The sequence below is a fragment of the Simochromis diagramma genome, unplaced genomic scaffold (assembly GCF_900408965.1).
Source record: "Simochromis diagramma unplaced genomic scaffold, fSimDia1.1 OVJJ01000308.1, whole genome shotgun sequence".
In the NCBI taxonomy this organism is placed as follows: Eukaryota; Metazoa; Chordata; class Actinopteri; order Cichliformes; family Cichlidae; genus Simochromis; species Simochromis diagramma.
The window spans coordinates 3389923-3416050 of record NW_024386785.1 but is presented as its reverse complement, the minus strand read 5'-3'; the positions used below and the strand labels follow the sequence as shown (position 1 = coordinate 3416050).

The following is a 26128-nucleotide window of genomic DNA, read 5'->3' as shown; positions in this document are numbered from 1 at the left end:
TGAGGAGAGAGGAGTCGAAGCTGCTTGATAAAGTGCTTTGTTACATTGTACTCTGTATGTAATAATCTCAGATGTTGGATGATCATAACAGTTTCTATGGTTACTTTAATATTCAGGACTGCTAAATATAATTCACAACAATGCAACAAGAACGTGTCGTATTTCTTGTGTTTGCGCACAGAAAGTTTGATCACAGTTTAATGAGAATTCCTTCAGACCGAGGACACAAGGAGGCAGGAAACAAAGGAAGAAAAGAAAAAAGAGTGATGCAGAGGGGAGGAGTGTAGAGGTGCTGTGGTGTTTGGAGGAGGGACTCCTTCAGTTAGAGAAGTGAGGCGTCACAAGTTCCTGGTTTCCAGTGAAGAAGAAGAGAGGCAGCAGTGAACCATCAGAGCCTCATCATGAAAGTCCGTCACACTCTGATCTGCTTCTTCTTCCTTTGTGAGTACATTCACTTGTTCTTTCTGTCGCTCTCCTTCTTCAACATGTTTCTGTTGTTAAACATGATGATCAGAGTCAGCTATGAGTCACTTTCATGGACGCTTCCATTCTGACTCTGGTTGCAAACTGCTCGGACACAAACCTCCTCCTGCTGCCAACAACAAAGAAACTTTTTCTTTCTTTTACTCCAATCCTCAGAGTTTGTGTTAAGTTTGAGGTTTAATTTTTATTCAATGTGTGAATTTGGATTTCTATTTAGGTTTTTATTGTTATTCTACTGTTTGTTTTAATTATTGTTTGGTTATTATGGTTTTTTTGGTTCAGCTTCATTCTAGTATTTTTGAGTGTTTTCAGTTATTTTTTAATTATTTGAGTTCTTGCCTGAGTTTAGATTTTTATTGACCTGTAGACTAAAGCTTAGCCTCCCAGTTCTAGTTTATTTTCTTTGTTCAGGTCCAAATTTAGTCTGCTTTCTTAAGTCGACAGCTAAAATATTTTAGTGGGAAACTAGCTGGGCAGATGCTGACATCTACATGATGGTTTCTATGTGCTCGTCAGGAGGCACCGCTGCTTTTAAACTGGCCTGTTTTGTGATTGCCTTTAGCCTTGAAGATTTAGGACTTTTCATTATAATCGTCCTCTGTTTCTCTCTCTTTCCTTTAATTTGATCGCCCTTACGTCAGATTTTTCTATCATCACGTGTAGAGAAGTGTGGAGATTTACCACTTATGTCATACGTAAAACAAAGTGTTATGAGTAAATAAAGTAATGGTTTCATCTTCTAATTTTTTTTCAGTAAAATTTCTTCTAATGCATTTTTCATAGCTAAGCATCCATCCCATAATACCAACAATAGAGGAATAACAAAATTCAAGCTGCTGCTGGTTTAACCACAACATCCTAGTTGAGGGCTCACTCGACCAGTGACGGACGAGGCTGAATATGTGTGTGTGTGTGTGTGTGTGTGTGTGTGTGTGTGTGTCTGTGTGTGTGTGTGTCTGTGTGTGTGTGTGTGTGTGCGTGTCTGTGGGGAGGTCAGTTAACTCATTCATATTCAGTCAGTAGCTACAGAAACTACACACTGACTAACATCAGTTCTACTGAGAGCAGATGGATGTGTGTGTGTGTGTGCGTGTGTGTAAAACGTTAAAGAAAAAGTGAAACTGTTGAGGCACTCTGTCAAAGGTTAAAGCAGTTAAACGAGCAAAACGGGCCAATGTGTATCGAGGCAAAGTCTTCACCAGAGTCACCTCTATGTTTTCTATTTTCAGTAAATTGTTGAAATGAAACAAAAACATTTTTCGTAACTTTTGGTTCGTCTGCAAACGATCAGACTGCAGCTTCTTACAGGAAGCACAAACAGTAACTATTGATGGTTCATGTTTCCAACAGCTCTGCAGGAGGGAAACCCTGAAGTCACCGATGCTCAGTTTCTTCACTATGGAGTCATTGGAGGAGATTTGAAAGCTGGATTCTCCTTTGAGTCTCCAGGAACATGGAAGATGTTCTGCAGAGAAGAATGTGAAGGAGAAAACATTCTCATTAATACAACTGATGTCAGAGCTCAAACAGGCAGATACAGCATTGAATATGAATGGACTGGTTCTCATGTTTTATCTGTGAGCATCTCAAAGCTGACTGAGTCTGACTCTGGACAGTACAGCTGTGGTTTGGGTGGATCTTCATCATCAGCTTCAGTCACACCGTTTGTGATCGTTGTTGCTGAAGGTGAGTTTCTGTTTCAGCTGTGGAAATGTTTAGTTTCTGTTGGGTTTATCTAGGCTCAAAGCCCGCTGGAACACAAGACCAACAAACTGCACGACAAAGCAGAACAAGACAGAGCTCTTTGTGTTTGTGGCTCGCGAGTCAGTCAAAGTTGAGGAAAAGATTCCTTCACCTGAACTCAACCAACTTCGACTGATTCCTTTATTGTCAGCAAGCAATCGTTCATGAATATGCAATTACAAATACACGTGACATCCTTAAGCAGGCATCTCTGAACAACATCAGTGTCTGGATTCTGTGTGTGTGTGTGTGTGTGTGTGTGTGTGTGTGTGTGTGTGTTTCCAGCCATACTATACATAGACACACGACCGTTCAATGAACGTAAACTGTATGCAGACAAGCAGAAGTAAACATCTTACTAAATGATGAGAACAGGAACCTGCAATAGGTCGTGTCTCAGTGGAACATGTGTGAAGTCTTACACTTTGAGATAACGAACAAGACAGTCGGGTCTCTGCAGCTTTACTGGAAATTATAACATCAAGGTTGCTTCTTCTCATCTCATGGTACACAAGTGCACACAGAGTCTTATCAGACCTAATTAAGGATATGATTTTTATCAGCATACAAATGATTAAATATTTCTAAACATAAATGACCATCTTAAATTATTAATTCTGACAGTTTTAGTTTCTGAAGAAAAGTTAGAGTTTTCACTGGCATCCGCTGAGGGTTTAAAAAAGTCGAAGTTTGTTCTTCATAAAACTGTCAAATTGTTTACTGTGCTGACTATTCAGTAATGAATAATAAAGCCTATAGTGTAATCCAATAAAATCTGTGCAGATTATGAGATTATGAAGCAGCATCAGTGGCTTCTGCAGCACTGATAGTAAGTGTTGATCGTTTGTCTCTTTAACAGCACTGCTGGATGGAAACGATGATCAGCTGAAACACTTCGATAAAGAAACTGGAAGCTCTCTCACAGTCGGATGTTCCTTTAAACAACCTGGAAACAGAAAGATGTTCTGCAGAGGAGGAGAAAACATTCTTGTTGAAACCCGTAAAGTCAAAGCTCAGAGAGGCAGATACAACATTAGATATGCTTCACATACAGATTCAGGAGTTCTGTATGTGAGCATCACACAGCTGACCGAGTCTGACTCAGGACGGTACAGATGTTACCTGAGTGGTTCATCCAGAGAGTTTGAGGTCACTGTCACAGACGGTGAGTTTTTACTGACATCAATCAAATGTTGTCAGAGTGGAGCTGTTCAGCTGTTCCTTATTTCCTGTCATATATCTGCTGTTCCAGTGGTGGATGTTCATGTTGAACACGAGCAAAGTTTGAGCTCAGTGTCTGTACAGTGATCCCTGTGAGCCAACAGCTCAGGCTGCAGACTGCTCTCAACACTCAGTTTCTAAGTTTGTCAAATCTATTGTTAATTTTCACCGGATGGATGGAAACAAAAATCTAATTGGATGATTTTTAAATGATTCTAAATAAGTCTAACTCTCACTCCACTTTGCAAAGTCCGCCTCTCTACATCTGATGGACTGTAGTTGTGACGGTGAACATTAAAGTCTGAGCGTCAGAGCCGATTATAGTCAGAGTACTATAGTGCATCTTTAATGAACACTCTGGCCTGTGAGTGACTCTACGACACAGGAAGCTGAACACAGACACAAAGAACCATAAATGACAACAAAACACAGCAAAGTGGCTCCATTGTTTTTGTTACAGACACGTTCCTTCCTGTAAGGCCTTTGTGACTGAGGCCTTACTCGCCTGCGTGGACTCTTTACTCGTCTAACTCTTTGACCCAGTTTGTGTTGATGAGCAGAAATATTACTGAAAATGTGACAGCTGGTGATCAGATCTGTTTTCTTTTTCAGGATGAAGACGACTCCAGGACTGTGATGAATTTTTCCGACGAGGCCTTTGGCTCTCTGAACAGCGCCCCCTATAGTCACAGCAGTGAAGTCATCGGGTACATCAGGTGAGTTCTGATAGCAGAGAAGTCATAATAATCAGATCTCACTGTGTTGGTGTTCGTACAACATCATATTAACTTAACTCCACTTACTGTGAAGTCGTAGCTTAAACCACGCATACAACTCTAGAAAGTCTCCTCTCCTTCCATTCACAGTAGAAATTACAACCCACTTTAACAGCGTGAGAGGAAACGTGGCAAATTAACAGAATAAAGGATAATGGGGGGGAAAGCACCAGAGCAACACGAGGGAGTAAAGAAATAAAAGAATACAAGTAAAAAATACGGCAGTGGCCTCTGACTGTACAGAACAAAATACAAAGAGCTAAATTACACAAGCCTCGTTTAAAAGGTGCACCAGTGTTACATGTATTACTTTATAAACACGTACTTTCCACAGCAATATCTCACTCAGGATATTGGAGCACACAGATGATGTTGCAGCTTACACGCAGAAAATGTCCTGCAGGTCCTTTACTTCATCTTGTTAAAATACTTTTTACCACTGCAATACACCAACGTGTTTCAACAAGTTATGTGCATATTTACAGATTTCTTACCAACACTGTAATCAGATTACTTTTTTCAAGTAAAGTAAGGGTTTACTATTGCAAAAAAGATAATTAGATTACTGTTACTTTCCCATAAGCACGCTGCGTTACTCCGTTAACCGTGATTTTGTTTGCGAGAGTGTCTCATCACAATCACGTAAGCGAGTGACAACAGCTGTGTGCAGATCAACAGTGGATCATATATCGAGTGCAGGAGAGAGTATGAGCGTGCAGCGTTTAAAGCGTGGAAGTACTGACCTTACTTTGACTTTGATTCCATAAAACGTGAGAAAAACATCAGTGTCAGCTGCTCACTGAGTGGGAAGAAAACTTCTTTTTACAGTGAAAAAAACCCCCAAACGTCCGAGCAAGCACCGAGTGCGCTACCACAGGAGTGTGAAACTCACAGAGAAACCCCGGAGTCCCGGACAGTGACATGACCGCTGCGTCACACCTGCACCAGGACAAACCTCCACCCACCCCACTCCTGCTAAACAGGCGACAGTAGATTTAAGAGCGACAGGACTCGCTGAGTCTTTGATTTTATTCATTTTCTGCTGTTTTACTTGCATCTATTTGAAAGAGTGAGTTTAAACACAAATAACTATTTTATTTTATGTGCAGAAAATAGGTTTAAATGTTCTTCAAGTCAAAGACTGTTGTATATAATTTAGTTTTTGATTAATGCAGCGTAAATGAAATTAAACGATTAAAACAATTTTTAAAAGAGACTTTTTTTCATTTGATGACATTTTATATGATGGATTATGTATAAAAAATAGAATTGGGCTAAATGTCTATTCATTAGGTATTCAGGTTGTATCATGTTTTTTAAAAGTAACTAATTACTTTTGAAAATAAGTAATCAGTAAAGTAATGGGATTACTTTTTTGAAGAAGTAATCAGTAATTAATTGCTAATTACTTTTTTCAAGTAACTTGACCAACACTGCTTAAAAAACAATCACCTCTTCGTGACAGTCTCATCGAAGCAAAAAGAAAAACAGGAAGAGCCAAAAATGCATTTTAAGGGAAAACTGCAGTTAACTGTTAAACACTGCCCCCCGCTGACCACATTGTGCAACTACACAAACCAATAAAATGAACGTCTTCAAGTGCACACAACATGCAGATAACAAAAGTGAAAGCACGGACAATACAATTAAATGACTCACTAACATCGTCTGAACATACATCCAAACAAGCTAACTTTTTAAAAACTCTCTTCACACTTTAAATGGATGCTTGCTTTAAAGTGGGAAACATTATTATCAATATTCACTCGCTTACACAAACAAAAAGCAGAAAATCTCAAAGAACAGTTTAAAGATAAAAGATGTTTCATAAAACTTTGATCTCATGAAAGTTTAAACTTGTCTGACCTTGAAAAAGAGGTCAAAGGTCAAAACTAATGTGATATTGGGAATCCCCTAATATCATTCACTACATGACTGTATGTTAATACAACCAATGACATTTAGGGACCTTATTTTTAAACAGCATTCCTGTCATTCTGACGTTCAGATTAATATACCAATCCTGACCTTGAAGGAGAGGTCAGAGGTCAGACGTGACATGATATTTTAAATCTTCATGTAGCTTTTTTTTTTTTGCTCCTTTACAGCTTTATTTTAAAAGCTACAGTGAAAAGTGACAGTAAAGCACAGGAGAGAGAGGAGACATGCGGCAATTTGAACCAACCCCGCTCTCAGCCGTGCGGCGTGTGGTCGCATGCTCAGCTAAACCAGCGACCTTCATATAGAGCATTATGCTGACATTACATACCACACTTTGAAGCATCGTGGTTTCTCATTCATAAGAAGTTTTGTCAATTTTCAACCGATAAATCATTAAGTTGGCTTTGAAGACCTCGGTGGAAGTTTCAATGGATTTTCAACATGACCCCACTGTACACACTTTTACCTGAATTCATTGAAAACTTTCTCTCGTGCTCACAGACAGAATGACATGCACATATGCAAACACTACCAAAAACCTTACCTAAACTTCAGAGTTTGTGGCACAGGCACAGAAAAAGGGAACTTTTCAGTGTGCATCGTCATTACAGACGTCGCAGCTTTGCACGGGGTGAATTAGCAGAACTCAGTTTACGAAGTAAAGTTTCCCTCATTTTATTGTGAAACGAGTCACTCCACCGTTTAAAAGTAATATTTAACAGGACAAAATTGTATTAAAAGAAATTCAAATTCTTTTCCTGTGGTGCACATTAGTGGACAGTAAAGCTGCATTAATGAGAGCAACCACAGCAACCCCGAGACACTAAACTTCATATTTACCAAAGAAACCTGAAAATCTAAAATTTAATGTCTTCAAAGTCTCAGCAGTTCATGGTCAGTGGAGATGTTTCCTCTTTGTTATTGTGAGAATAAAATAATTCTCCATGGAAAAACAGCACAGATATTAACTGTCCCCTCAGTGCTGTTGAGCAATAAGTTTGTCAGACTTGGTCAGTGTTGACGTTCAGCTTCCTTTTCTGCCACGAGCTGACCTCAGACTCAGTGAGATCGCATCAACAGGAAGTCGAGCTGTTGCAGCTGTTATAGACAAAAAACAGCCTCAATGCAACTTTTTGAAATGGACAAGAATGATCCTCTATCCTGGGTCTTTGTGCTGGCTGTCATGTTAGCTGTGATGTAATATTTAAGTCTCATTGTTATGTCCTGTCAAAATGAAACTAAGTTAATTAAATAAGGAATTATCTAATAAAAATATGAACACAAGATTCCAAAGATCTCATGGAAAAACTCAGATCTTTAATGAAGGTCGGACAGACTTACAACCTCAGAGTCAGCAGATACTGAAATGCTGTGAAGTCTCAAGAACAATATGCACAAATAACAATGACACTTATGATCATTTAAGAGTTTTAATATTAGAAGAAGACTAAATGAATTTTAGCTGAAGTGGAAGAATCAGCTGGACACATCATCACATTTTAAATTAGTGATGTGAATTCTGGTTTCAGGGATAAATGTAAATGTAAAGAGGTGCATGAATGAGCAGGAAGCCCTGCAGCAGACTCACAGACGGATGCAGAGGGGAGGAGTGTAGAGGTGCTGTGGTGTTTGGAGGAGGGACTCCTTCAGTTAGAGAAGTGAGGCGTCACAAGTTCCTGGTTTCCAGTGAAGAAGAAGAGAGGCAGCAGTGAACCATCAGAGCCTCATCATGAAAGTCCGTCACACTCTGATCTGCTTCTTCTTCCTTTGTGAGTACATTCACTTGTTCTTTCTGTCGCTCTCCTTCTTCAACATGTTTCTGTTGTTAAACATGATGATCAGAGTCAGCTATGAGTCACTTTCATGGACGCTTCTTCCATTCAAACTGCTTTTATTCATGATTTCATGGATGTGTTTGTGGCCAGTATGGACAGAAGAAACCATCACAGTCAGACATTCATGGACATGTTGCTGCTCACTTCAGGACTTGATAACATGTGAAACCATCGTTTCAAGCACAGCTCATTACAAGTGTTTGTTACTTCCTCAGAATAAACTGGACAGTCAGTAAAATAAAGGGAACAAACTCAGCCTGCTGCCTTCAGAGTTTATCGACTTGGCTGAACTTTAATTTGACTAAACTAAGACAATCTGCCTGCAAACATTTTGTTCCTGATAACTCAGATGAAACAGAATAAACTGCCTCACATCCTGCAGCCAAATATAAAACTGTGAGTCATCGCCTAAAACCAAAGTGTGAATAACTCAGTGATGTTAAACTTTTAGTTTCCTCTTGATCACAAACAGTTTAGTGTCAGAGCTCTAACAGGACTGAATGTGGATCTTTGTTCTGATCAATGAGGAGAGAAAAGTGAAACAGAAGATGATGTTTAAACTCTGAGCTCTCAGTGTTTCACATTCAGACTTTAGTCTCAGTGTGTCTGTGTGTGGATGCTGTGATCAGACTGCAGCTTCTTACAGGAAGTACAAACAGTAACTGTTGATGGTTCATGTTTCCAACAGCTCTGCAGGAGGGAAACCCTGAAGTCACCATCAACAAAAACATTTCATTTGGAGTCGTTGGAGGAAATCTTACAGCTGGATTCTTCTTTACTGCTGGAACATGGAAAATGTTCTGCAGAGGAGAATGTGAAGGAGAAAACATTCTTATTAATACAACAGATGAGAAGCATCAACGTCACAGATACAGCACTGAATGTATAAGTGTAGAATATGCTCCTGCTTTGTCTGTGAGCATCACACAGCTGATCATGTCTGATGCTGGACAGTACAGCTGTGCTGTGGCTGAATCTCCATCATCAGTTTCATACAAACAGTTTGAAGTTGTTGTTGCTGAAGGTGAGTTTCAGTCTAAACTGTGCAAATGTTGATTTCTCTCTTTTGTCTCTGAAAGTCTGAAGAAAAGTTTTGTGAAACTGAGTTTTTTACTTAAACTTTTTATCAGTTTTCACAGTCAGTGACTCTCTGAACAAACTCCTCTTTACTGAACTGTTTCTTTAACTCTAGTCATGTATATAAACTATGGAAAAGAACATTCGTGCCATAATGTCCATCATGTCAGGATGATGTGAGTGAATCGTGCTGCACAGAGCAGACAGACAGACACATTTATTTCATCAGAAGCTGTGGTGGAGGGTTGTGGGCAGGAGACACTAACAGCTCTATATGAGATCGGCTAATATGATATCTGAGGTCTCGTCTAAGTGATCAGCTGATCTGCTTTCTGTGGTTGAGCTGGACGTCATGAGCATGAACTAAACTGTGTTCAGTTTCTGAGTCTGAAAATGGAAATCAAAGGTTTGTGTGTAAATTAGAATTTATCTGTTTGATCCATGTTTGCATTGCACAGGATTCACTGAGGCGTTCTTAACCTCACACTATTCTCATGTTGCTGGATTAAATTTGAGGCTCTGCTCTGTTGGCACAGTGAGTCCTGGTTCATGGTTTCAGTGATGATGTTGGGTTTCTGATTCCTCTGATCACCTGCACAGGAACTGAAGCGTTCAGGGTTAAAGCCTGAGTTTCCTAAACCACAGTCCTGTGTGGACTCACTGAACCTGACATCAGCATTAGCATGAAGCTTTTCACCAGCTCGCTAAGTTAACCCCTTCGTTGCCAGTGTGTTCACATGAAAGAGGCGGGAGCAACATCTGACCAATCAGAAACACGGAGACATCAGAGCAGCTGATTTTAAGAAGGAAGATAAAACTATAAAGAGGTTAAACACACACAGTAACACAGACTAAAGTAAACTGTGTTAAAGGCCTGAATGAACGCTGCCATCAGTAAGACTGTGAACGAGCTACTGGATTAATAAAGTTTAGGTTTTTGAAGTGATCAGTGTCTCAGCTCATTAAAACACAGAGAATCTGATGGATCATAATCAGCATTTCATTAAATTCATGTTTAAAAGAAAGGTTTAGTTTTTACTCTTTCAAATGCACCTCTTGTTAGAGTTGTGTGCAAATCTGATGTGAGGTCATCGAACAGCTGCTTGTTTTAGGATCAGATACTTTGATTATGAAACAATAAAACTGCAATAGAAAAAAGAATCAGGGAATAAATTTGTATTTAATAATTAATATTCCTTCAGGCATCAACAGGGAGAAGCAAAGACATTGAACACCACCATCTGCTCTCAGAGGTCTCGGTTCCAGAGATCTGATTGGACAGTAGGTTGTGGTTTCCTGGTGATCTGTGATCTGGAACATAACTCTGGAGCAGATTAGCTTAGCATATATATTAGCACAGTGATGTAAACAGGTAATAAGTGAACCAGCTTCATATTAAAAAACACGATTAACCCTGAAGTTACGTGGACAAGATTCAATCCTGCTTTGTACAGTAAACACAGTAAAACCTCCAGAGTGACACTAGCAGAGTGTCTGCGTGTGTCACTGTTTTATGATGATGTTGTGATGATGGCACGAGGAGGTCGGGCTGAAGCTGAAGAATTCACTTCAAATCACTGTTGAACTCACTGTTCCAGCCACAGACTGGTTGAACTGGGCAGCTCCCAGTGTAACTGTGGGTCAAACTGGAGTTATTGTGATCAGACTGCATCATCTTCAGCACAGATAGTAACTACTGATCGTTTGTCTCTTTAACAGCACTGCTGGATGGAAACGATGATCAGCTGAAACACTTTGATAAAGAAACTGGAAGCGCTCTCACAGTCGCATGTTCCTTTAATCAGTCTGGAGGACATAAGTACCTCTGCAGGGGAGAATGTGGAGAGCAGGTTCTTTTTCAAACAGATGGTGAAGATAATTTCAAAGACAGATACAGAATTGGATTTAGAGGAACGTCAGAGGAGAAACATAAAGGAGGAGGAATTCTGTATGTGACGATCACACAGCTGACTGAGTCTGACTCAGGACGGTACAGATGTTCTCTGAATCCAGCTGCTGGTCAAGGTTCATTCAGAGACTTTGAGATCAGCGTCACAGATGGTGAGTTTTTAGTGACATGACTCCATTTACGTCTCTGTGGACTCGACGATTTCTATTTCTTACTGACAGCAATGATGTTTTGTCTAAAGGCCGTGTTATATGATAGTTATTTTGATATTGATCACTGAAAAAAAGAAAAAGAAAATACAGTTTACAGTTTTGAAACAGAAGGATGGTTTTCTTCAAAGTTTTCCAAAATATTCTAATTCCACTCAGACATGTCTGCCTTTGCCACAGTGGATTATGGATTATTTTACAGCTTGTGTATGAAAATGAGCAAATTTTTAAACATTAACATTTCACAACCACATCTAAATCAAACTTCACTCTCTGACCTTCTTCAGCAGTCGTCCAATCAGCCTCACCTTCGTCATTTACCACCGAGCAGTCTGAGAAAACATCTGCAGGTACATCTGCCTACTGGTTCAAGAGATGGAACTTTTGTATAATCAGAGTTCATATTTTATGTCCTGAGCACAGTTATGAGTTTGTTGTACGAATGTCACCACCCAGTCAAACATGCACATGATGTTCTCCATCACAAACACAAGAAAAAGCAGATTACAACATAAATGTTGTCACAAAATATTTTACAAAAATATCTTACATGATCTACTCTAAAGACTTAGTAACTCAAGCTACAGCTGGTGTAATGACCAGAAAGAGTGAACAGTATTTATTCTGGTAGTCAAATATTTACATATGATGAACTCACTCCATTAACTTTCTATGAACTGTTTTTGCTGCAGAACCTTTTTTCTGCTCTTTTTTCTGGTTATTCATGAAATTCTAGGCTTTTCCTTTGATGGTCATCAGTGGAACAACTTCACCTCTTTCTACCTTCAGTAATCACGAGTTGGAACTCATGTTTCCACATGCAGAGAAATGCTGGATGCTCGTTGCAGACACTCGTCTGTTAGTTTAGGATGATTCAGTGATTCACAAAGCAAACAGGGAGCCAATCATCAATCAGCAAATCAGACTGCAACATCGTTTTTCTGCTGTCACAGGTGTGCTGCTGCATGTGATCATCACTCCACTCATCATCATCATCATCATCATCGTCCTCTCATCACTGGCTGTTGTAATAATCTGCATTAAGAGGAAGAGCGACAGAGGTAGGACAACAAAGACACAGCAACAACACAACTTTCCATTTATGATCAAACACTGAAACTAATTTCACGTCACTTGTCAAAGCTGCAGGGAAACATAAAAATATTTTCCCTGACTTGTTCTTTGTGACTCGTCTGCACGCTTTGGTTTGAGGACAGTGGAGAGACTGATGGACGTTCGGCTGCACTGAGGGCGATTTCAGGAGGACTGAGTCCTTCTCTGTTTCCGTTCTGACTGCTCAGTACTCTGATTGGCTTAGTGAGAGGTGGACCATTCAGGAGGAAGGACGCGATTCACCGCTTTGTTAAATTATTGATTTAAATGCAAAGAAATATTAAGGGACCGCCCTTCATTTACTGGTGCAAAATGCTGTGGTACGGTTTTAACTGGTAAAAGTTAAGCTGGATATTACTCTGGTTCTGGCCTCCTTACACTGGCTTCCAGTTGAATTTAGGATCTAATTTTAAATCCCTTTACTGGTTTTTAAACCCTTACATGGTCTGGTGCCTGTATATTTGTCAGATCTGCTCGTTCTCTCCTCGTTCGCTCCAGTCAGCTGCTCAGCTGTTGCTCTCAGAGGAGACCGAGCGTTCTCCATCATGGCCCCGAAGCTTTGAACTGTACTCTGCTACTATGCCGTGTGCTTCAGTGTTGGTCTTTAAATCCAGGCTAAAAACTCATTTTTATTAACAGGCTTTTGACTCAGTGCGTAACTGACTCTGTTATTTTTTTTATATTTATTGTTACGGTAGCTGGAGGGACTCAAACGCAGGACTCCTCTGCTCAAAGGAAGAACAGAGGCTTGATTCACCAACACCAGGTGAAATGTGCGACAGTGACAAAGTGCTATACAAGAGTGCGGCGATCAGGGCTCCAGGGAGTCCACAGGGGAAAGCAGGGGAACACTCTCACTCCTCGCTCACACCAGAATCTCTGTAAGGACCAAGGACAGGTCCCGAGTGTCCGTACACAGGAAATGATGTGTTAACACAAGAAGCAAAAACCAAGGCAACTAGATTAGTAGTTTCCTCGCCAGGATTTCACTGGCACAAGTCAAGCAACAGTACAGCCAAGAGCAGTAATATGAGTCAAAGGCGGGAGCCCAGGATGAACTCCGCCCAGGTGATGGAGGAAGAGAGAGAAAAAACGAGAACAGAATATTTCTCAGGCAGATCTGCTGAACTGATGTACAGCACTTTGGTCGAGCATGTGATGATTTTACAGTGCTATATAAATGAATTATGCTATTGTCCAATGATGTGAATAAACATGTTAGTAAGGCAAGTTTATTTATAGAGCACAATTCAACAACAAGGTGATTCAAAGTGCTTTACAGAGACATTAAAAAACAAAAACAATAAAAAGCACGATTTAAAATTGATTAAAAAGTAGATAAAATCAGGACAGTAGATAAAATCAGTAGTTAAAATGTAAGTTTTGAAATTTAAGCTTAAAGTGTGGATTTGGTGCTTTATTCAAATGCAGCTGAGAACAGGTGAGTCTTCAACCTGGATTTAAATAAACTGAGTGTTTCAGCTGATCTGAGGCTTTCTGGGAGTTTGTTCCAGATATAAGGAGCATAAAAGCTGAATGCAGCTTCTCCGTGTCTGGTTCTGACTCTGGGAACTGATAAAAGACCGGATCCAGATGACCTGAGGGATCTGGAAGGTTCATACTGGGTCAGGAGGTCACTGATGTATTTTGGTCCTAAACCATTCAGAGCTTTATAGACCAGCATCAGAACTTTAAAGTCTATCCTCTGACGGACAGGCAGCCAGTGTAAAGACCTCAGAGCTGGACTGATGTGGTCCACTTTTTTGGTCTTAGTGAGGACTCGAGCAGCAGAGTTCTGAATGAGCTGTAGTTGTCTGACTGATTTTTTAGGTAGACCTGTAAAGATGCTGTTACAGTAATCAAGCCTGCTAAAGATGAATGCATGGACTAGTTTTTCCAGGTCCTGTTGAGACATCAGATCTTTTATCCTTGATATATTCTTGAGGTGATAGTAAGCTGACTTTGTTATTGTCTTAATGTGTTTTTCTAAGTTTAGGTCTGCATCCATCACTACACCCAAATTTCTCGCCTGGTTTGTGGTTTTTAGATGTATAGATTGAAGTTCTCTGGTGACCTGTAATCGTTTTTCTTTGGCACCAAAGACTATTGCTTCAGTTTGTTTTTGTTTAGCTGGAGAAAATTGTGGCACAACCAGTCATTGATTTCCTCAATGCATTTACCAAGAGCCTGTACAGGGCCTTGGTCTCCTGGTGACATTGTGATATATATTTGTGTGTCATCTGCATAGCTGTGGTAGTTTATTTTGTTGTTCTTTATAATCTGTGCCAGTGGGAGCATGTACATGTTAAACAGAAGGGGTCCCAAGATGGAACCTTGGGGAACTCCACATGTGATACTTGTCTGCTCAGATGTGAAGTTACCTATTGATACAAAGTATTTCCTGTTTTCTAAGTATGTCTTGAAGTAAGCACAAAAAATACAAAAATGAAAAATCCTTTAAGAATGCATCAGGTATTTGTCTTTTCCTTTAGAAGAGGAGACTGTGCACAGTTTTCATGAGTTTAAAATAAGATATTGACTCAGGTCTTAGTAAAGCAGAGAGGTGAAGAAGAAGTGGATCAAAAGTATCAGTACATATCTGGGAAACTTCAAGGTCAAAGAAACATCAGGAGAAAACAGGAAGACAAAAAGGATCTGACGTTCATTCAACAAAACACAGGCGTTCACCACAGACGACTAAATGAGCCTCCGATTGAAACAGTGACCTGGTTATATCTGCTTGTATCTATGAGCTGACTGCTCACTGTGACCTCAGTAAACTCTTTCCTGCTGCAGCCAACATGCTGAACTGAGCCTTTTAAAACAGGAGTGCACAAAGCAACAGCTGACATTACAGCAGAAAATTCCATCTTTAACATACAGTCTATGCTTTTTACTACTGAGCTGATAGAGTGAACAATAAATAAATTGATAGATTTATAACAATCCAGATGTCAGACTGCTCATAACCAAAAAAATAATAATTATGAATGATCTCTCGTATTTCTTTGTCACGTGCACTGAATGATTTTTCCCTCTAACAGAGGAACATCCTTTGTTTGTTCCACAGGTTTGAGGACCAGAGGAAACTCAGAGGGCACAAACATGGAGGTGACTTTCTTTCTAGCACAAATGATTTAACCAAGTCAGAGTCTCTTCTTTTTATGTGAAGAAGACAGTTTGTCTCTGTTTCAGGACGTCCACTACGAGAACTGTACTCCAGGTTCTACACGTGAAGACTCGATCTACCAGAGCCTCGATCCAGCCGGCAGGGACCAGGACCAGACCTACTCTACACTCACACACCACACATGAGACTCTCTGGATTCACACCTGGGTTTGTTTCAGTGCATCAAAGACACAGTTTGTACACAGACTGGATGAATCTGCTGTGAATTCATCGTCAGTCTGTACAGTTTCCTGTCTGTGGTGCTGACTGTGTCTCTTGGAATTTGGATGCTTATCCTTTTTCATTTAGTTTAGGAAGTTATGATGTTTTATTTTTGTTTTGATTCGTGTACTGTCTTATTTTCTTTGTTATGTTAGCCTTCACTGACCCTAAAGAGAAATTCAGCTCCATGAACTTTATCACTTTTAAAAAGAATAAATTTGAAATCATATTCAGTAAAAATGACACACGTGTTCTTTCAATACAAGCAAAACCAGCACTTATGACATGTGTCACAGTCAGCAGATGCAGACTGTGTGGAGTGGAGAATAGAGGACCCGAATGCAGACAAAACAGCGTGGAGACATATTAATATTAACTGAAAGTGAAAATGTTTATTATAGCGGATGGATTAATACAAACCAATGCATGAGGGGAAATGAGACAAGAATAAACAATAAGATTAGACAGTCCATCAAAGTAACCATCACAGTCGCTCCCCTCAGTATCATGAAACTGCCAATATTATGTACATGTTATTAACAACAACAAAAACATTACCTCCCCTGATCAGTCTGTTTTTTGTACGCTAAGAAAAATAATTAAATGTTATAGATTTCATATTTTACTCAACCCTAAACAGAGACAACTTTGGATTCTTCTATGTTATTTGAGCGTTTTAAGTGAATCCATTGCATTAAATGTTCATTTGGAATCACTTGATGGATCTGCATCAGACGTAACTGAAGTTAATCAGCTGGTTAGCCACACAGAGCTAACAGCTAAGCATATAAAACCTTAGCATACGCAGCACGCAGCAGCTACAAGGATGGTGTTCTTATTCTATTATTATTACAGTGGTTGAAACATAATAAGTCTGCCTTCACTTTGTGATCCACATCAGTCCTGCTGCAAATCCCACATTTCCACAGCGTTCCTGTGACTTTTGGTGTTCTTTAGGTCAGCACTATGCTGGTGTTTGTATTGAATCAGATTATTTGTATGGAACAGACTTTGGTGTCACACCAGTTTGTACTACAGGATGGAGTAGGGAGCTGATGTGGGGTCCAGTCTGTGAAAGAACAGCTGTTCCAGTTACCCTAACTTACAACAACAACACAATCAGTGGATGTGATGAGCACGTCACCTACTGAACTGCAAACGGAGGAATTTCTGTGGATCATTTTTGTTAACTGCTTATTCAGCTGAGGGTCACAGGGGTGGAGTCTGTCCCAGCTGTCACAGGGAGAGAGGCGGGTCCACCTGCACAGGTCGCAAGTCAGAAAGGACAGAAACCACACTCTCTCATATACACACCTATATGTTTTGGGCACAACCTGACAACCGTCTCATTGGACCGTGGGAGAGCACATGAATGTCACAGAAAGACCCCAGCTGACCAAGACCCTTGAACCTGGAGACTTTAATCTGGGCAGCAGTGCCTGACATCACCTCACCACCCCGACGTCAGGCTCTAATCTTGTGTTTTGTGTTTTACTCCAGGGCAGCTGCCGTGACACCGTCACCTGGAGGAGTTTTAGTTTAGAACTCCTGTTATCAGATACATGGATATAAAGTCTTTACTTTTTATGTGTCTTTATGCAATACACATGGATTCTGTCAACTCAGTATTAATATTCAAGTCAAGCCAGCTTCATGTGAACAGCACATTTTAAAAATAATTACTCCATTACTAAAATAATCAATAGCTGCAGCCCTACAGCTGTCCCCACCTGAGGAACTGGCGCGGGTGCAGGCCGGGCCCTGGTCGCTCTCACCCCGGGAACAGGGATGGGTGAAGGAGCAGGTTCAGGAGAAGCCCCAGGAACTGGAGGATAGACTGTGCTGGGGTGAAGCTGCAGAACAGGAGGGCCAATCTGAGCCATACTTGGGAGTGATAACTGCTATTAACAGCCATTGGATAGAGTGATAACCATGGTGGGTCTAGTCAGTGTAATCAGCAGTAAATGAGTGTGTGGGTGAAGAAATGCTGCACACAGTGCTGTTTGATTCAAGAACCCAAAGCAAAACTCAAAAAGTGTCTCAGGGAGGGGAACCAGCCAGATGTTGTCAGTGTCACTGGTGGAAATCCAGCTGCACTAACCCTCCAGTACATGAGACCTGCCACACAAACAGGCCTACAGAAAGACAGGGTGGAGTGATTCAGCACACAGTAAACAGGCGCCTGCTGGCTGCAGACAGGCTCATTACATACAGAGAAGTTCCCTTCACACCGATGCAAATAAAAGAAATTATATGACAGATTTTACAGATGTATTTAGCAGTCAGTCAGCACTTTGAGGTTTTTGATTCCATAATAGTTGTTGTGAAATCAGAGTAAGAACAGTGGGCTGGACCTGTCTGGGAACTTTGTCTCACACTGAGAAAGAGCTCCATCGTCATACATCAGTCTGAAGGTAACAATGCTGAGAAATGCGAGAGCTTGTAGAATATTTCGAATGAGTTTGATTTGTTCCTTCATCCTGTTGCTTTATAAAATCCATAACACGTGTGCTTAAACAACATTAAACTGTAGGTCTCCTGTCATAATCAGTTCAGTTTCAATCATACTGAAATACGGTTGAAACGTTTTTTTACCATGAAACATGAACCTGGGACAGTCGCCTACAAACACCAAGCAGGTAGTCCTCTGATTACATCAAACAGGAAACAGGCCGTCTGCTTTTAGGGAAAGAAAATCCGAGCGCACAAACAACAGGAGGCGTTCATTTCTAGAGGCAGTCGTAACTTAAACACTTTTCAGTGTATCTGTATTTTTAGCATGATTCAGACAACCTGGTCACAATTTGCTGGCTCCTAATTATGGCCAGTTCAATAAGTTGAGACAAATTGTTCAAGATTAGACAGTCCATCAAAGTAACCATCACAGTGAGGTCTCCTTTCAGGGGGAAAGAATAAAGTCTTTAACAGAATGAAGCCAGGCAGCAATAGGAAGAGGATTCCCTTTATTGCCTCATTCAGAGTGTATAACAGTGGGTGTGGTTCTGGAACAAACATCAGGTACATCAACCGTGGAACATAATGCGAACACTGACGAGGATAAACAGATAAACAGATAAACCCTCAGCCTTACACTGGAATTCAGCAACACTTCAAATGTTTCCAAAAACACAAGTTGCTCTCTCTCAGTCTCCGATAGGTCACAAATATCAGATTACAGCTGATATAAAATGTAAAACTGAGACTCAGCTTCATCTAATCAAAGTTGTAGCTGACAAACACATGAGCATGGACGTTATCCCGTCAAAACATTTTTCTTTTAACGTAGTTAAAGGCGAGAATGTAGCTGTGTAAACTTCAAAAATCTGCTCGCTTTATCAAGACATCACATATTTGCCAAAGTGCTCCAACGTTTTCGGAGACGTCTGTTACCCACCAGCTCGATGGCTGACCTGGAGGTCAAGGGTCACTAGAGCTGGCGAGAACAGCGAACTCCTGGCATGTCTTCCCATTTCCCAGCTCGCACTCCAGCCCTTCTCAGCTTTCAGAGGACCCGGCCCACATAGACCGAGATAGCTGGGTCCTCTGAAGGATGCAGCCCCTGAATGGAGACAAAGCTACTGACTCATGTATCACCTTGTGGTTCAAAGTGGTATTACATGAGGCTGTCATGTAATACCACTTTGAACCACAAGGTGATTGAAATGTTTGATATAATATCAGAACTGTTGTTCTTTCATATTCTGTTAATAGATGTATTTAAATGTGCAAAGATTTGAAACTCGTGTTAAACAAACTGTGAGAAGAAAGAAAGTCTGACTCTTTTCTAACATTTGACCCAAACTGTTGTACTAAATGATCCCAAACTAAAGTTCTTCAGATACAGTAAGAGAAATGATTTCATGATGAATGATGATCATTGTTGGAGGTTTTGGTCACTGTGCTGAATTTAACAGAGTCAAGTGTCATCATTGTATTTCCACTTTGCACATAATACTATAAATATAAGGAGGAAGCCTGAGGCCCTGCAGCAGACTCACAGACGGATGCAGAGGGGAGGAGTGTAGAGGTGCTGTGGTGTTTGGAGGAGGGACTCCTTCAGTTAGAGAAGTGAGGCGTCACAAGTTCCTGGTTTCCAGTGAAGAAGAAGAGAGGCAGCAGTGAACCATCAGAGCCTCATCATGAAAGTCCGTCACACTCTGATCTGCTTCTTCTTCCTTTGTGAGTACATTCACTTGTTCTTTCTGTCACTCTCCTTCTTCAACATGTTTCTGTTGTTAAACATGATGATCAGAGTCAGCTATGAGTCACTTTCATGGACGCTTCTTCCATTCAAACTGCTTTTATTCATGATTTCATGGATGTGTTTGTGGCCAGTATGGACAGAAGAAACCATCACAGTGAGACATTCATGGACATGTTGCTGCTCACTTTGGCTTTAGGATTCGTCCTTTCAAAGATGGTTTCTTACAAGTGTTTGTTACGTCCTCAAAATAACCTGTAATATCAAAGTAAAAACTCCACCTGATACTTTCAGTTATTATTTGAAAATACAAACTTGTTGATCAAGTCAATGAATTTTTCTTTGAAAGACAAAAACACATTTTGTTGCTTTTACTGTTACATGTTCCTGTTTCTTCACTGTGACTATTCACAGTTCACTCCCACAGTGCATATAGATTTGACAAAATGACATCACTTCCTGCAGACAAATATAAACCTGTGAGTGACGTGAGTGAAATCTGTCAGCATCTTCAAACCCAGAGTTGTGTGAAAAGTTATTTCCTAATTCTTCCTGTTTGTCCTGTTGGAGCTGAACAGAAATACGACTGCACAGAGTTTAAATGCTGGAATGAACTGAAATCATTCACATAAAGTAACTGACTCACATCAGCTGCTGAGTTTGGCTTCAGAGCTTTAAAATAGAGTCATAAATTACTCAATAACATGTCGTTCATTGCAAGTATTTGTTACGTCCTCAAACAAACTGTAGTCCGTGAAATAAAGGGGACAAACTGCTGCTTTCAATCATCAGATTCATTCAGTTTTTATTGATATCTTACTAATTGCTGACTCTGGGAATTCTGTCTTACTTGTGCTTTTGGATCTCACAGCAGCTTTTGATACAGTAGATCACAACATTTTTATGTCTCACCTAGAACATCGTGTTGGAATTAGAGGCACTGCCTTGGAGTGGTTCAAGTCATACCTGTGTGACAGAAGTTTCTGTCTCACTTGGTAAATTTTATTCATCGTCTGCCCTCCTCCCATGTGGTGTACCTCAAGGATCCATCCTTGGGCCCCTTCTTTTTAGCATTTATTTACTTCCCCTTGGCCATATTATTAAAAAGCATAAAGTCTCATTTCATTTTAATGCAGATGACTGTCAGATGCACCTACCCCTGAAACACAATGAGCCCAACCCCCTCAGGCCTATTTTAGACTGTCTCAAGGACATCAGAGCATTTTAATGAAAAAAGACTGAGGTCGTTATCTTTGGGCCGAGTGGCCCTGGTGTCCCACCATCTGACTTGGGTCCTCTCACACATGTGTCAAACCATTTGTCACCAACTTTGCAGTAAAAATGGACCCAGATCTTAAAATGGACAAACAGGTAAATACAGTGGTGAGAAAGAGCTTTTTTCAGCTGAGGCAGCTCTCTAAAGTCAAACCTTTTATTTCTTTTTGTGACTTGGAGAGACTTTTACACACATCTGTGACCACTCGCCTTGATTATTGTATTGGACTTTATATTGGTATTGATCAGGCTTCACTATCACGCGTGCAAATGGTCCAGAGTGCTGCTGCTCGCCTGCTGACAGGGACACACAAACGCGAGCACATTAGCCCTGCTCCTGCCTCCTTACACTGGCTCCATCTTAGAATTCATTTTAAAACTTTGTTTGCTTTGAAAGCTTTAAATGGCTCCTTCTTACCTGTCAGACCTTCCACACCGATACACTCCACGAAGGTCTCTCAGATCAACTGACCAGTCACTCCCTGCTGTCCCCATGTCGAGACTGAAACACCGGGGGGACCGAGCTATCGCTGTTGTGGCCCCCAAATGATGGAATAAGCTGCCCCTCTATATTAGGCTGGCCCAACACTTGAGGTGTTTAAATCACTTTTAGAAACACAGTTTTTTTTCAAAGGCTTTTCAGGAGTAGCACCAGAGTCAGCTTGTAGTCAGCTCGTTGTTCGTTTGGCTCTCGGCGAAGGCGGTCGCACTTTTCTCCTCTCCTCTCCCTTATCTTCCCTGCTTAGCTTCTTATGTCCTTGTCTTGTGTTTTTACTAAACCCTGGAACACTCTCTCACAGTCTGTGTCTAAAACCTAAAGAGAATTATGGATTTGATCAACTGGTCTATAGATTTGACAAAATGACATCACTTCCTGCAGACAAATATAAACCTGTGAGTAGGGATGGGTATCGTTTAGGTTTTATCCGATACCGGTGCCAAATCGGTACTTTTGAAACGGTGCTCAAACCGGTGCTTAAAGAATGGAGAACACAAAATTGGTCCAAAAACCTCTCATGTTCAGCTGTTTTTATGTAAAAAGATAACAATGTTAGCCTTTTCTGCAGCTATGGGGCATATATGGCATCACTCTTGGCTGGAAGCAGTGCTTAAACAATGGAAAAAACACAAACTTTGTCCAAAAACTTCTCATGTTTAACTGTTTTCCTCTTTTTCTTTGGTCATTTTAGCCTTTTTGGCCAGGGTGAAGGGAGCATCTGCATCAAACAAGAAGACAGCTGCATGTAGCTATGATGATGTTTGCTAGTTCACCTTACATGCATTAATGTAATAACGTGGTTAGCCTACTCAACGTAAATTACACACGAACAACATTAAGCTACTCACGCAGAGAAGAACGGCTGCTGCTGCATCATCATCCTCATCATTTCTGCTACACTGGCAGGGCTAGGGGCCAGGACTCTCCTCTTCGGGTTTTTGGGGGATATTGCTAACTCCGGGTCCGATAACAGGCACCACACCCGCAGTGCAGTAGATGTTCTCGGTGTGAGGTCTCGCAGCAAGCTATCAAATACGGTGCATTTCTCGGCTTTAAAAAAACGCTATGCGTCGCCAGGTGTTTCATCGGATTCGAGGTGTTACCTCCTTTGACAGTATCACAGTATCAGCTTAAAGCACTTGTTGCTGCTGAGTTTGCATATTTTGCTGTGAAGTACAGCCAGACTTTGACCACTTTGCCTTGGGCATTTTTAATCTGTAGCTCTGCTCTAAAAGAACGTACATACCTGGACCCGCCTACTACGCTCGCAAAGGTAAAATGATTGGCTAGAAGTGTATCACAGCTCAGGGAAAAAAAAGCACCGAAATAAAGCACCGAAATGTGCGCTGCTTTTCGGTCTTTTCGGTCTGGTTACTACCATTTATGTCAGAACCGGTGCCATCATGGCACCGGACACCGGTACCCATCCCTACCTGTGAGTGACGTGAGTGAAATCTGTCAGCATCTTCAAACCCAGAGTTGTGTGAAAAGTTATTTCCTAATTCTTCCTGTTTGTCCTGTTGGAGCTGAACAGAAATACGACTGCACAGAGTTTAAATGCTGGAATGAACTGAAATCATTCACATAAAGTAACTGACTCACATCAGCTGCTGAGTTTGGCTTCAGAGCTTTGAAATAGAGTCATAAATTACTCAATAACATGTCGTTCATTGCAAGTATTTGTTACGTCCTAAAAAAACAAACAAAAAAAAAAACAAAGTATCTTGCCCAAGGACACAACGACCGAGACTGTCCAAGCCGGGGCTCGAAACGGCAACCTTCAGATTACAAGGTGAACTCCCAACTCTTGAGCCACGATCGCCCTCAGTGAAACTAAAGTTACAACAAATAAAAACTTCATCACTGGTTTTGTTGTTGCTTCCTGAACTTTGACACCAGCAGTACATTTAAACTAAATGATGACATCACTTCCTGTGGATGAAACACATGAAAAACTTGCATGTTGAGCTGTTGCTTCAATCTCTCAACACATAATTACTACAAGTACCACACAGAGGAGTTATGAGTCATTTACATGTTTTGTTCATCTTCATCTTTTATTGTCATTTTATTCATGCATAGGAAACATGTTCAGATATATTTTGAGTCGTGTCGACTGGAAGAAGATTTTCCACCACTTTAGACAATGAAATGTATTTGACATGAATCATTGTTGTTATTCAGACTTTAGTCTCAGTGTGTCTGTGTGTGAATGTTGTGATCAGACTGCAGCTTCTTACAGGAAGTACAAACAGTAACTATTGATGGTTCATGTTTCCAACAGCTCTGCAGGATGGAAACCCTGAAGTCACCGGTGCTCAGTTTCTTCACTATGGAGTCATTGGAGGAGATTTGAAAGCTGGATTCTACTTTAAGTCTCCAGGAACATGGAAGATGTTCTGCAGAGAAGAATGTGAAGGAGAAAACATTCTCATTAATACAACTGATGTCAGAGCTCAAACAGGCAGATACAGCATTGAATATGAAATAAAATCAGATTTATGTTTTATATGTGAGCATCTCAAAGCTGACTGAGTCTGACTCTGGACAGTACAGCTGTGGTTTGGGTGGATCTTCATCATCAGCTTCATTCACACCGTTTGTGATCGTTGTTGCTGAAGGTGAGTTTCTGTTTCAGCTGTGGAAATGTTTAGTTTCTGTTCCTGAAGCAAAGTTTGAGTTTCACTGACAGCTGCTGACGGTTTAAAGAAGCTGAAGTTTGTTCTTCTGTAAACTGTTGGTTACATTTGGACTCCTCTAAGTAACCGATGAACTGCAGCTGGGACACGAGTGTGTGTGAATATTAGTGAGTGTGTCAGCTGATAATGATGTGAATGAAATGTTGATGTCAGAAACAGACGCTGATGAATGAAAGAAGATTTTCTGATGTAACTTTGATTTTCTTTGATGAGTTTTTGCTTCTGTGTCGTCGGTTTGATCTTTCCAAGAGTTCCCCTCACAGCAAAATGGATTCTTCCTCAATGAATGTGTGAAAATCACATTCAGAACGCAAACGTCCATCCAGACTTTAAATGTACTTAAAACCATGAAGGGTTCACAGTTTAGAGTCTATACTTGTCATAAAAGCTGATTTTCATGAATCCAATCAGTCTGATGATGAAGCCGTTTAAATCTCACTTAGTCCAACAGTTCCTCTGTCAGACTGGTTGAACTGGGCAGCTCCCAGTGTAACTGTGGATCAAACTGGAGTTACTCTGATCAGACTGCATCATCTTCAGCACAGATAGTAACTATTGGTCGTTTGTCTCTTTAACAGCACTGCTGGATGGAAACGATGATCAGCTGAAACACTTCGATAAAGAAACTGGAAGCTCTCTCACAGTCGGATGTTCCTTTGAACACTTTGGAAACAGAAAGTTGTTCTGCAGAGGAGAGTGTGGAGGACACAACATTCTTGTTGACACAAATGATAACAGAGCTCAGAGAGGCAGATACAACGTTGGATATGATTCACATACAGATTCAGGAGTTCTGTATGTGAGCATCACACAGCTGACCAAGTCTGACTCAGGACGGTACAGATGTTACCTGAGTGGTTCATTCAGAGACTTTGAGGTCACTGTTACAGACGGTGAGTTTTTACTGACATTAATCAAATGTTGTCAGAGTGGAGCTGTTCAGCTGTTCCTTATTTCCTGTCATATATCTGCTGTTCCAGTGGTGGATGTTCATGTTGAACACGAGCAAAGTTTCTAATAATGAGCTCAGTGTCTGTACAGTGATCCCTGTGAGCCAACAGCTCAGGCTGCTCTCAGCACTCAGTTTATCTCAACATAGAAACAGAATTATTTAGAAACAAGATTATTTTGAAGTGTGAATTTTGTAAAGTTACTGTGATGGAGAGCAGGAATCAGAGTGTGGAGCTGGAAATGAACAGGTGACCATTAATGTCCCTAAATGTCTTTATTGTTTCCAAGAACCTGATATTTCAACATACATTCATATTTTATTTCATTGTTAAACTATTTTAGTGCATTTTTTAAATCTAAAACTAAATCTGCCAAACTGTTTTTTTCTCAGTCAGTGGATCCATTTAAGGCTCGTTTGATTTCTCAGCTGATTTTTGAATCTTTGTGTTTTTCTTCTTCACAGCTCCAAACATTTATAAGTCAAACTTTCCTCTCTGCTCTTGTTCAGCAGCTGGACCATCAGCCACAACGACAGGAAGCTCCACACCTTCATTAACTTTGACTGGAAGCACTGAGCAGCCTGAAAGAGCAGCATCTGCAGGTACATCCATCTATGAGAGAAGACAGTATGTTTTTAATCAGCCTGTCCTGTGTGGCAGCTTTTCTAATCAGAATTATGATGTGAGTGTGACGTTGTGCCAAACTCGTTTTCTTTTTCTAAATTCTCTGTGAGCTCCTCTTGTTCATGTAGAACTTTTATCTGTTTGTTTATTCGTTTCACGTCTGTTATTTCACTACATGTGCA

At 40.6% G+C, this 26128-nt stretch overlaps 2 protein-coding genes across 7 annotated transcripts in view; one reads left to right on the top strand and one right to left on the bottom strand.

Moving 5' to 3' along the window:
- LOC120728121 (neural cell adhesion molecule L1.1-like) overlaps nucleotides 1-26128 on the bottom strand; it is a 589469-nt gene that overhangs the window by 121316 nt on the left and 442025 nt on the right. The gene's annotated exons all lie outside the window — the stretch shown is intronic.
- Nucleotides 99-26128, top strand: part of LOC120728136 (polymeric immunoglobulin receptor-like) — a 29091-nt gene continuing 3061 nt past the window's right edge. Inside the window, exons 1-9 of one of the 6 annotated variants that reach the window (XM_040022903.1) lie at nucleotides 2061-2169; nucleotides 4060-4163; nucleotides 7694-7933; nucleotides 8688-9023; nucleotides 10796-11137; nucleotides 11482-11544; nucleotides 12148-12255; nucleotides 15378-15418; nucleotides 15503-16255. In XM_040022903.1, the coding sequence (XP_039878837.1) occupies nucleotides 7894-7933; nucleotides 8688-9023; nucleotides 10796-11137; nucleotides 11482-11544; nucleotides 12148-12255; nucleotides 15378-15418; nucleotides 15503-15622 (1050 nt within the window). In that variant the 5' untranslated portion in view covers nucleotides 2061-2169; nucleotides 4060-4163; nucleotides 7694-7893 and the 3' untranslated portion in view covers nucleotides 15623-16255. Of the gene's footprint in view, nucleotides 442-1833; nucleotides 2170-3085; nucleotides 3392-4059; nucleotides 4164-7693; nucleotides 7934-8687; nucleotides 9024-10795; nucleotides 11138-11481; nucleotides 11545-12147; nucleotides 12256-15377; nucleotides 15419-15502; nucleotides 16256-25831; nucleotides 25925-26128 lie in introns of those variants that run through there. The other 5 variants (XM_040022904.1, XM_040022902.1, XM_040022907.1 and 2 more) reach the window with 5 other exon arrangements.